The sequence below is a fragment of the Rhincodon typus genome, chromosome 3, assembly GCF_021869965.1.
Source record: "Rhincodon typus isolate 14 chromosome 3, sRhiTyp1.1, whole genome shotgun sequence".
NCBI lineage: Eukaryota > Metazoa > Chordata > Chondrichthyes > Orectolobiformes > Rhincodontidae > Rhincodon > Rhincodon typus.
This window is the reverse complement of record NC_063334.1, coordinates 20,462,519-20,475,758: the sequence shown is the minus strand read 5'-3', so window position 1 is coordinate 20,475,758 and position 13,240 is coordinate 20,462,519. Positions and strand designations below refer to the sequence as shown.

At 39.7% G+C, this 13,240-nt stretch overlaps 1 protein-coding gene across 6 annotated transcripts in view; it reads left to right on the top strand.

Annotated features, from left to right (window-relative positions):
- The window catches only part of adgrl3.1 (adhesion G protein-coupled receptor L3.1), a 607,182-nt gene that overhangs the window by 348,186 nt on the left and 245,756 nt on the right, over positions 1-13,240 (top strand). For all 6 annotated transcript variants that reach the window (XM_048595033.1, XM_048595030.1, XM_048595031.1 and 3 more), the window contains exon 5: positions 11,186-11,295. In XM_048595033.1, the coding sequence (XP_048450990.1) occupies positions 11,186-11,295 (110 nt within the window). The remainder of the gene's footprint in view (positions 1-11,185; positions 11,296-13,240) is intronic.

Genomic DNA, 13,240 nt, shown 5'->3' with positions numbered 1-13,240 from the left:
TTTCTATACCCATTTTCTTGTCTGATTCATTCTGTCCCTGCAGCAAATAAGCTAGACATATGGTTTATTCCCATGTAACTGCCAGTGTCTAATGACAGCAATCTTGCCATGCTGTTAAGCCTCTACTTTAATTTTGCATCTGAGATCTCTGCTTGGCAGCCCCCGACAGAATATCATGTTCTCCAATTGTAATTAAGTATACCAAGATGAGAACTAGTATTCTCCTCCCACTTTGACCTATGAATGGCCTGACCCCAGACTATCGTGACACCTCAGTAACTTCCATCTCTATTTCCTTGCAAGTTTAACAGATTATCCGTCTGTTTTCCTTCCATGGTGGTTGGGGGAGCACAGCACAAGTTAATGTGTGATTCACTTGCCAGCTCAGTTCAGTGGTCATTCTCTAACATAGGAGTTAGAAGGTTAAAGGTCTAAGTTCCATTCCAGAGCCTTGAGCCTGCACCTAAACTGACACTGAAGTAAGAAAACTGGAAATGCCGATTTTTAGATGAGACCCTGTTGCAAATGATTCTCGGAACAGCAAGTTCCTTTTGACCAGTATTTATCCAAAAATTATGACCACCAAAGCAGATAAAATGATCATTTTTCTCAGTCGCTTGCTAAGGTAACTTGTAGGTTATAATATGGCTGCTGCTGTTTTGATATACAACAGTGACACGACTGCAGGGGTGCTTCTTGCGTTTATGTGAAAATGCAGTTTTATTTCATCTTTATGTCAATAAAACCACAATTCCTGCCAGCCAGGAGAATTATGTTTAACATGAACAAAAAAAGGATGCGACCCTATTTTATCAATCCTAATACACAGCATGGGTACAAATCTTAAGAATTCACTTCTAAGAGGGAATTATTTCCAACTTCTTTTTTTAATATTTCAATCTTTGTTCCTCATTAAGATAAGGATAAGCGAGCTTGGACCCACATTACTTTGGTCCTCCACTTGACATAGGAAGGCTTCAGCTTTCGAAGAGTTTGTCACATTTCTTCTGTGTAACTCTTTCTTACATGTATTATTATTGTTTTGTGAAATGTCCTGACAGGAGTTTGAACACATGATTAATCATCAGTTTACTGGAGTATGCAATAATTTGCTGGAACACACCTATCTTGTCAATTGGCAATGCAGTAAATCCTCATTATGATTATCTTGACTGCACAAGAACATTGCAATGCAAACAGAAAATGAACAAGCATTCAACTCCCCAATTCTCTGGTCCATGTTTAGAATCCTGAGGAAGCATTATTTAACCCTAAATCTTTGAAGTGAAGGACAAGTTGAGAGCACAGTTTATGAAGCATATGGAATCATTTACTTTGCAAGTAGGAACTTAGAGTACAAAAGCAAAGAAGTGCCAAAGACTGTTTGGGTCACAACTGGAGTATTCTGGCCACATCTGGACATTACTCTCCTGGAAACATATGAAGGCATTAGAACATAAGAATTAGAAGCAGGAATAGGCCATTCAGGCTCTCGAGCCTACTCCTCCATTTAGTATGATTGTGGCTGATCTCGCCTTAGCCTCAACTTCACTTTCCTGCCCACTCACCATAACTCTTCAACCCATTACTAATTAAAAATCTGCCTATCTCTTCCTCAAATTTACTCAATGACCCAACATCCACAACACTGTATGGTAGTGAATTCCACAGACTCACGATCCATTGAAAGAAGTAATTTGACCTCATGTATGTTTTAATTCTGCCTGCCACCCTTTATCCTAAAACTTTGACCTCTTGTTTTAGATTCATTCACATGAGCAAACGTCCTTTCTGTATCTACTTTGTCAATCCCCTTCAGCATCTTATGGACCTCAATTAGATCTTCTCTCATTCTCATAAACCCCAGAGAGAATAGACCTAAACTGCTCAATCTTTCTTCCGAAAACAAACTTCGCATCTCTGGACTAAATCTAATCCTCTTAACTGCCACCAATGCAAATATATCCCTCCCCAAGTAAGGGGATGAAAATTGTATGCAATCCTTCAGGTGTGGTCTCACTAATGCCTTGTACAGTTGCATGACACTTCCTTACTTCTATACTCTAGTCGATTCGCAATTAATGCCAAAATTTCATTTGCCATCCTGAATACTTTCTGTACTTGCACATTTGTTTTTGGTGATTCATGCAGGAGGACAGCCAGATCTCTCTGCGCTGAAGCACTCTGAAATTTCTCTCCATTCAGATAATTTGCCTTTCTACTCCTCCAACTAAAATGGATAACATCACACTTATTCCTGTTAAATGTCATCTTCCAAATCTTGGCCCATTCACCTAACCTGTCCGCATCCATTTTCTTAGTTAGTGAAGGTCAGACAAATTCACCTGATTCCAGGATTGAAGAAATTGAATCACGAGGATAGATTGGGAAAGCTGGGAATGTTTGTCTCGAAGAAAAGTCATTTAAGAAATTATTTGGTTGAGATATTCAAAATTGTGAGGGGCCTAGATACAGTAGATAGGCAGAAACTGGTCCCATTGGTGTAAGGATGGTGATTTTAAGACAATTGACAAAAGTAGCAATGGCAACAAGTAGAGGCAGATTCAATTGAAGTCTTCAAAATAGAATTAGATAGTTACCTAGAGAAAAGTATAATTGTTGCTGTACTTGCAAAATATGGGAGAATAGGCCAGGTAAATTGCCGTTTGAGAGAACTTTCATGTAACTATTCTATAAGTCAGAATGGCCTCGAGAAGGTGGTTGTAAGCCACATTCTTGAGCACTCGAGTGGGTGCATGCACAGTGCAGTTAGGAAGGGAATTCCTGATTTTTGATATAGTGGCAGTGAAGGAATGGTGATCATGTTTCAAGTTATGATGGTGTGTGGCTTGATAGGAAACCTGCAGATGGTGGCACTTCCTTCCATCTATTGACCTTGCCATTTTACTTGGTAATGGTCATGGGTTTGAAAGGTGCTATTGAAGAAGCCTTATTGAGTTGCTGCAGTGTATGTTATATATGGTGTGTACTACTGTCATTCTGTACCAGTAATGTAAGGAGTCAATATTTAAGGTGGTGCATAGGATGCTGATCCATCAGCCTTCTTTATACTCATTCACTTCATAGTCCTCGAGTGTCATTGGAACTGGGTTTATTGAGGAAAATTGAGGAGATTATACCACCACATTCCTAACTTACACCTTGAAGTTGGTGAACAAGCTTTGGAAATTAGAAGCAGTTCTCTAAATTTCCATTACATTTGAATACCAACAGAAATTTCAAAAACCTAACTGTTCCATCAGTCTAATCTCTACTGTTACCTAAATAATCCAGGATAATAGCGTTTTTTTTTTTATCCAGCTTAACATGAAGTCTAGAACAGACAAACCTAGAATTCTATTGAAATTGGATAATGTCCGGGAACATTTCTGGAATTTCAAAGCTTGTTGGGATCGATAGAGTAGCATGGTCAGCTGTTTTACCTGTGTGAGAAAAAATTCTGACAAGATGACCTTTCGCAACCTATCATGGTACATTTACTGAACATTTCTCTTTGCAGTTCTACCCAAAATATTATAAATAGAGTTCCTTTTAAAGGGGACCCTACGATAATATTCTACAAGAAACTATTACTGTCCAAAAGTGATGAAAGTAATCTGTGAAGGAAGAGAAGAAATATTTCATCACTGCATTGATATCTACAATGTGTTGAGCATGAAAGGACCATAAATTTAGTCTGGAAGTGATATAAATGCTTGGAATGTAATAAACCTGTCCAGATATTGAGGTACAAGCGTGGCTTACAGAGCAGTTATTTTTACTATAAAACCATAGGATGGTTACAGAACTGATGGAGGTCATTCAGTGCACTGAGCCCATACCAGCTGTCTGCAAGAACTATCTAGTTAGTCTCACCCCCCACCCCCACCCAGTGCCCTTTTCTTGCAGTCCTACACTTTTTTCAGCCTTCAAATACTTATCCAGCTCCTTCCTAAAAGCCACAATTAAGTTTGTGTCCACCATCCTTTCAGGCAGTTAATTCTGGGGAGTAACCACTCCCTGCGTCAAATATTTATCCTTGTGTTATCTTTGATTCTTTTGCCGAATCAGTGTCCCCTGGTCTTGACCATTACTTGAATAGACATTGCTTTTTCTCAAGCTATGCTGATTTTAGCCCCATCATGATTTTAGACAACTCTGTCAATTTTTTTTCCAAATCTCCAAAAAGAAGAACAACCATAGTTTTCAAGCCTATCCACATAAATTAAGGTCCTAACCACTAGATCCATTCTCATAAATCTTTTTTACACCCTGTCCAGAGATAGGCATCCTTTCTAAATGCAGAACTGGACACAGTTCTCTGTTGAGGTTGAGCCAATATTGTATTTATTATAACTTCCTTGTTTACATCAATTCTTTGATACTACAGCCAAGTTTTCTATGAACCTTTTTAATAACTTGCACAACTTGCCCTTGAACAAGTTCAGGACTTGCTGGTTGGTTCTCCACCAACTGCAGCCCTAAGGCAATGAGGCCAATTGTAGCAGTTTCAATGATTTTGCAGTGCCTTGTGCAATCAATCAAGGATGTTGTTTGGCCATTATAACTCAACACCATAGTGCACAACTCTTATCTGTTTAGATGTTAGCAGCATGGAGGATTATTGCTAAATTTAAAGGACTAAACTTGGTAACTTGACTTTCAGCGTGAACAAAAACAAGCAGAGGGTCTAGCATTTCATGAACTTGGGTCATGTCCAAAGCTGATAACAGGCAAGACAATGTGGAACAGTGAATGTTAGAGCTCTGACCATTGGCAAGCTTGAACCATGGATTGTCATAACAGCAGAGAACAGCTGGGTTTCTCTGTTGAAAGATTGTTCATGAAATTTGTTTGGGCTGGGAAAGGTCTGTAGACACACCAAATATATCTCGGATGTGTGTCTTATTGGATGAAAAATTCATATTTTCCATGTGGTAGCTATCCAAAACCCAAAGAGCTTTAGATCATAGAATTTCAGATGGATATATTCATAGACAGGCCAATGTAACAGCTGCTGACTATTTTCTCAGGCACACAACAAAACATTTGGGCTCTTGTAAATTTAGATGAAGGATAAGTTACTCCTGTGCAAAGGTGCAGCATAGAGAGAATAATCACTGATGATCCTTTATTAATAGTTTCCCTGTCATTTGATTATCCTTCTTAAATGCAGTTTTCTTTATAACCCAATGCAAAGGGAGTTCATTCTGGAGAGGTTGTGGCTGTCAAAGCTAACAGACTGATACTAATGATCATTTTTATGTATATTTATTATTAATGGCGGTCTTTGACAATTGGTTCCACATATTCTTGGAATTTTATTACTTGGACACACATTTGCAGAAATTAAGAGTTAATTGAATCTTCCTCTGTTATTGGTTCTAGATGTCCAATATCATGCCAGTTTTCTGAGACATCATTTGTGCTGTGCTGGCCCAACAAAATACTATTTCGGGACAAATGGATCTATTTGCCATATGCACGGAAAACAAAGTAAAGAATCTATGTGACAAACATCTTGCACATAACTGAATGAGTAAGAGGGAAGCAAGTCATCAAAGAGGGTGCACCCCACTATGTGGAAGTGTCTGGGGCAGACTTTTGTCTGACCTGTGATAAGGGTCCAAATCATAACCTGACCGTGTCAAAATTTCAAATTCTTGCAAACATTTCATTCCTAATATCTCCTCATAGATCAGTGCTTCCACACCAGACGTTTGATTGACTTAACCCAGCAGCTGTATTAGCATTGCTGAGGTTCAGGAAGAAGAGGAGAAAAAAGAATGGCCAGTTCCCCACCGCTCCCCCCCCGCCTCCCACACGCACACGCGCACATGCACACAAACACAGGCACACACACACAGACACACACACACACACACACACATATATGCATGCGCACACAGATGTAAATCTATGGGGTGAATTTGTATTTGCAAATACATTCTATTTTATTCGAAAAGCACACAATTTATAGACAGTCAGTCAGTTTGGCATTTTATAAAAACCAGTCTGACTCCAAACCAAAATATAAACAGATTCTAACTAAGGCCTCGCCCCGAACATGCATTGTCTGACCTAAAATGTCAACTCTTCTTTACACTGACAAAAACTTTAGTTTTCTCAGGGCAGTGAATTGAAAGGAATTTGGGGATTTACATATACATATTAATCAATTAAAATCTTCTAACTGATTAAAGATTTAACTGAATCTTAGGTTTGCTTAATACATCCTCATCAGTGGTGTGACCCTTTGATCTTTTACTTATAAATTCTGTGTCTGATACCACCTCTCTCACTAACACCTGAAGAAGGAATGGGGCTCTGAAAGCTTGTGTTTTCAAATAAACCTGTTGAACCTGATGTCGTGTGATTTCTGACCTTGTCCACCCCAGTCCAACACCGACACCTCCACAACAGAACCAAAGACATGAGGCTTAGAGAATGTCAGCTGTGTGCGAGCAAGCAGTACCTGAACAGAACAACCAGGGTCCGTAGAGCCTTCGAGCAGTGTATTCCAAGTGCTATCAGCCAGTGAGTGAAAGGCAGTATCAGAGTGACTGGAGACACCATTGCCTACATCTGCCACCTTCTGCAAGCAGGTCTGTGGCCATCTGACTTGGGAGACATTGCTCTGCCTGTGACACTGATGATCAAAGCAGCTTTGAAATTAAATCCATCAGCTGCTTTCAAACCTCAACTGGGCATGAAAGAGCTATCAATTGGACAATCATAAGGGCACTCATGATTTCACCGATGCCCTTTAGAGGAAAGCAATAGGTTCACTCTGGACTCAGTGAATCAAAGTAGCTGATCCATCCGATTTACAGCCATCACTGCATTCACTCAGGTGCAAGAGGCTATTTATTGTAAGTACGTGTCATTCAGATTTCTATGATATTATCCAGGCAAATCCCTGAACTGGAAGCTTCACTCCCTCAGTGAATCGCTCAGTTGTGACCACGCAGCAACTCCTGCCTGTGTTTACTATCACAATGTTTCTTTCTGGCTAGATTCCAGGCCCTTGAATGTTCATTTACCCGCTTCATCTCCAGGCCTGACTTGTGGATGGAGGAATACTATCCCAAAGGGCAAAGCTAATGAACCCAGTTTGAAACCCTCACAATGATGCCTAACAACACTACGTTATAGCCCATAAATCTGCTGGGCCCCTCTTTAGATAGACAATTGGTCTTTTGAAGGTACACTTCCATTTCCTGGCCCACGTATGAATTGTATTCCTGGCAGGGTCTCCAGAATAGTAGTCATTTCCTGTGCCCTGCATAACTTAACTCAACATCATTGTCAGACACCTCCTCTATTGGTTGTTTAATCGTCCAACACCATTCATGACTGGATAGGACAGAGCTGCAGAGTTCAGATCTGATCTGTTGGCTATGGGATTAATTAGCCCAGTTTGACACACAAGTGGTCCAGTGTTGTTTCAGTTTCGTAGAGCATCTTGTTAAGAAGATCAACGAAACATGGAATATCATGCAACCCTAAATATTTGTGGGGAGTTTAGAAAAACTGAAATAATTACATTAATAAAACACTTTTTGAAGCCTAGGCACTGGTAGAGACAGCTTGTACACAGAAAATATCCTCAAACATGAATGTGATACTGACATTGTAGGAACTGCCGATGCTGGAGAATCAGAGGTAACAAGGTGTAGAGCTGGATGAACACAGCAGGCCAAGCATGATCAGAGGAGCAGGAAGGCTGCCGTTTCGGGTCTGGACCCTTCTTCAGAAAAGCCCCATTTCTGAAGAAGAGTCCAGACCCAAAATGTCAGCTTTCCTGCTCCTCTGATGCTGCTTGGCCTGCTGCGTTCGTCCAGCTCTACACCTTGTTATCTCTCTATATGTGATACTGACCACATTTCTATATTTCTGATCTTGATTGAGAGATAACGTTTGATCCATAGCATTGAGGATAACTCCGCTACTCCTCCTCAGGAATTTTACATCCACCCATGCCAAGACATGGGCCTTGGTTTATTATCTCATCCAAAAAGACATTCCTTCAGTGACACTGTACTCACTCACTGCTAATAGATATTTTTTGTTCTCAAGTCATGGAGTGTGATTTGAGCCTCGAACCATGAAAGATGAATTCATGTTTGTGGCTTAAATCTAATAATTTCCTGACTTCCAAGCGCAAGATTTTTAGAGGCTAATAGTGGTGCACAACAAATGGTAATTTGGGTGGCATAGTGGCACAATGGCCAGCACTGCCGCCTCAGTGCTATGAACCTAGGTTTGATTCTAAAGTCAGGCTACTGTCTGTGTGAAGTTTGCATGTTCTCCCCATGTTCTACAGGGGTTTCCTCCAACAATCTAGAGATGTGCAGGTTAGGTAGTTTGGCCATGCTGTATTGCCCATAATATCCTGGCGAGGTAAATTAACCATGGGAAATGCGGGGTTACAAAAATAGGATGGGAGGATCTGGGTGGGATGTTCTTCGGAGGGTTGGTGCAGACGTGGTGGGCCGAATGGCTTTTGCCTGCCCAGCAGGGATTCTATGATTCTATAATTTACGGCAATACACAATGAATGGCGTAACTCTTCCTCGTGATGCATTTCTGTGTTTTTGATGAATTAATAATGTCTGGCGTTGTGAACATACTATCATTGTTCTGGAAATTTCGAGATCGATTCTTAAAGTAACTTAAAAATTACCAGGCCTTTTAAATAACTGAATTCCTGGATGCAGTCGTAGAATCATAGAATCCCTACAGTGTAGAAACAGACCATTCGGCTCATTGAGTCCATACCAACCCTTCAAACAGCATCCCACCCTGACCCACCCGATCCATGAAACCCTACATTTCCCATGGCTAATCCACTTAACCTGCACACCTGAACACTACGGGCAATTTAGCATGGTCAGTCCACATAACCTGTGCATTTTTGGACTGTCAGTGCTAAAATGTGAACAAAGTTTTATTCTTCTGTCTGTCTTCTGCTCCAAGTTTCTTCAAGTTGTGTTTCTACCCTAGCTAGAGACAGTCTAAAGTTGATTCCTGAATCCTCCCAATTCCACATGCCAGCGATTGCTAATGTGATTTACCATGTTTACTGTTTCATTAATTGTGGGTTCCTCGGCAGGTACTGTCCTCCGCACCCTTTCTTAATGAAATTATTTAATGAAAATAATGAAGCCACTGCAACATGTTAAGTGTGAATGTCTCTTAAAAAGAAAGTCTTGACATAACCAATTTTCTCAAGTTAATGTGGTAAACAAAAAACTCTGTTTGGGCAGAGAGATCATCAGGATCAAATTTCTTTTTTCCCAAAGTATGTGCATTGTGTGTTTTTGACCCTATATCAGCTGCATTTTAACTTAGCAGCATACCCAGACCAATGCTGAAATGTTACAGATGTTGTTCATCTGTTGCACATTGAGTGTGACCATTAGTGTCTCTTTTGAGAAATGTATTCCTGCTAAAACGTTATGACTGTGCATAAGGAGAGAGCAACAACATATTTTGTACTTCTAATATAATAAAGCATACCAAAACTTCACAGGACCATGATAAAAGAAAGCAGAACACTGAACCATACATAAGGAGACATGAGGCCAAATGACCTAAAGCATTGGTCAGAGAGAGAGGTTTTCAAGGAATGTGTGTTGAAGGCAGAAACCAAAGTAGGGGAGGGTATTCCAGAGGTTAAGACCTAAGCAACTGAAGTCACAACCACCATTGATTGAAAGGTTAAAACTGGGATGCACAAGAATTATTACAGTGCAGGAGGTGGACGTTCAGTTCATCATGTCATCACCAGAGGTCAGAATTAGAGGAGCACAGATTCCTTGGAGAGTTGTGGAGCTGGAGGAGATTTTATGTAAAGTGGTGATCTTCACAACAAGCTCCAGTTCTGTCAAGTTACTTGTGGATTTAAAGTCAACACACACCCTAAGATTTCATTTTAGCTTCTTTTTAATTTTATCAAATTTGGCACGTAATACCCCATTCTGCTTGGTGCGCAGAGACCTTTGCTGACAGTTCAGACATTTAATGCACACCTCCTCAAGACACCATATATTTTTACCTTTCCCCTTATGACTCCCTTTGACCCTGCATCACCCACACTTTCATCGTTTAATCTCTCCTACCTTTTCGCAAACTTCTCATTTTGTCCTTATCCACACTATTCTCCCCCCAGCATCCCCCCACCACTATTACCCTAATCCACCCCTTCACAAAATTAGAACCAAGTACACTTCCAGCCTTTTCCAGTTCTGATGAAAGAGCCCTTGATTTTAAATGCTAATGCTCTTTCTCTGTCCACAGTGTTCTGAAGCTGTAGTGTTTTTTCAGGATTTTCTTTTTTTTGTTTCAGATTTCTATCCTCTTTGGTACAAGTGTTCAGAAAGTGTTCGTCGAATTTCTCGTCTATGTTCTTAGATGCAGCCATGAAGAAAGGGCGGGGGAGACTGTCTGTCTTTTTTAACATTAAAATCACCATTGATTCATCTGTAATGTTGTCCTAATAATGTTGTATACCATGCAGTTTGAAATTACAAGTGGTGTGAGACTGTCTCTTTTCAGAGGTCTTGTACCACCAAAATCACATTGGGCCTTGATTCTAAATTTGCATGTTAATCTTTAGATCACGCAGAAATGGAAATTGCTTTGTTTTACGTAAAATTACAATGTAAGTGGACCCTTAAAACACTTTAGGAACAGATTTACAGTGATGTTATTGTGGTTTCAACAGAAATGCAAGCTTTAATAATGATGTCTCTTCTGAATCAAGTTAATGGTAATCAAGCCCTTTCTGACAAATTTTTCAAGGTATTCTGAAGATAAATCTCCTCTTTAACCATAACCTGTTTCTTCAGCTCCATTTGATGTATCTGCTGTGAAACAATAAACCTTTGAGGAAAGCTAATACACTGGTGGTATTAGTTTTGAAATGCAGAAGGTTATGGGTGGATTATGGGTAAAGTACCCAGCCCCAACTGGATAGATGTCTGTGCTTCTTCGTGGCATCAGCCTCAAATTCAGTGAGAGACTGCAAATGCACAGTTTTGAAATGTATTTGTGCTAACCCATTACACAACATACCTTAGAACATGTTGCCTTCAGATATGTAACACACCAATATTTACGTGCCTTACACTTGTTTTGATCGAACTGTTTGACAATAATTAATTATTTCTGTCTTTTCCAGATGTAATAATCGTACTCAATGCTCAGTTGTAGCTGGACCCGATGTGTTTCCAGACCCTTGCCCAGGAACATACAAGTATCTTGAAGTTCAGTATGAATGTGTTCCATACAGTAAGTGTGCTCCAATACATAATACTTTCTGTAATTGCACAGTCTGCTAATCTTTTCTCTCAAGCGTTACGACAAGTCGTTCATTAAAATGTTCATTATCTTGGAAACTATTTTGAAGTAAAGCATGGACAACAAAACTACATCATGTAGTGCAATGGCACTACTGATTGAGGCACACACATTGGTGAATTGCTGCCATTTTTCTTAAAACTGTCAGTGCTTAAAAGAAGGATGGAATGTACTTCAAATACATATCTGAGTGAAGTTCATCTTTTTTTAAAAGAAAATTGTTCTGGTCATATAAATTGTTCATCCATTGTTTTGCGCCATAACTGTAACTCAGTCAAATTTTAGAGCTCAGAAGCAGTAACTCATGTTGTGGACTCTAAGATACCATATTAAAAGAAATGCAAATCTGACCAATGCATCAAATTTGCTATGTGGATGAGCAAGCCTGCAAGCAACCGTATCCACTGAGAGATAAAAGGTATGTGTTGTTGTCTGGGAAAAATTTAAATTAAAATTAACAAGAAAGTAGTGACAAATAATGTTCCAAGTGCCTTTTCAGTGAGTATAAATGCTTCTGTGATTCAGTCACCCCTAAATTGGTTTTACAGCAACTCAAAATTCCTTTTTGTTCCATTCCATCGCTAGGAGTTACAATTTTCCAAGTATTCTTGTCCGATTTTAAAATCCAAATTGTGCTTGCATTTCATTATTTTTGCGAAATCAATTCAGATTCGGTGCAGTAGTGATGTGATCAGCCACCTCCTGTTGTGATGGTCAAATTCCTGACATGTTTGCTAGTAGAACATACTGAGTGGGAATCCTGATGCAGGAATGGAAGATGTGACAGTAATTAGCTTAACATGGCCATCTAGATGAATAATTCAGATATCAAAAGAAAACTGTTTGTTGTCTCAATTTGGCGCCCTTGAGAAACAATTCATGGTTCCATAGAAGGGAACATATTGCAACTGTTCTAAGATTTTGAATTGATAATTTAATGCATTGTGACGGATGGAATTGATTTAACAATGAAGGGGATCTGTGATGGAGTTATCTAATACATTGTGACTTCCAGGAGGTGATTTATTAATATTTTATATGACATGTAAGGGAAAATGGAACATTACGTAACATATCTGAGGATGTATCATGTCATGTACCTTGGACAAGAAAATGTTACCAATCCATCACAGACCTGTCCTAGTTTTATTCTGTTGGAAATTGTGTCCAACTCCCATCCTCTTAGCTCAAGAAGACTTGCGGTATAATCAGGTGCTTTCTGCTGAGAATTCCTCTCAATCTAATCCCTCATCGTCAGTCTAACAAAGCTTGTTACGAGTGGTGCTTATATTGCTAGTTATCCCATTAGTGAAAGGAATAATGCCTGGTCATATAACCTTCTCATTTTCAAAGATCTGCCCAACACGTTGAAAGAAAGTACACTTGGTTCGGTCTTCATTACCAGCTCCGCCTTGCCCAGTGACATTGCGCACCAACATATAATTACGTCCATCTTGACCTCCTACTTTCTCATTTGGCTGCCTGAGCACTTGTCTGCCCCATCAGAACACTAGAACTGACTCTGCAGACTCAAAACTTTCTTGCATTCTCCCAATGGTTGTAATGGTGTGACTGGATTTCTCAAAGCTTGATGGTGACGTGTCACAGCTTAAAATAACTTTAAGGAACAGAGCCTCTCCCGATGACGTCGCCATTCAAAGCAAATTTTACTGATATATCAGGAAATGAACAAGGACAATGAATTTAAAACAGAAAAGACTGGAGAAACTTGTCAGGTCTGATAGCATCAGGGAAGAGAGAAACAGAGTTAATGATTCAAGTCAAAATGATCCTTCTTTGGAACTGAAAGGGGCTCGAAACGTGGTGGGTTTTATGCTGTTGAGGAAGGGGAGGGGAGGAGCAAGTTTAATGGATG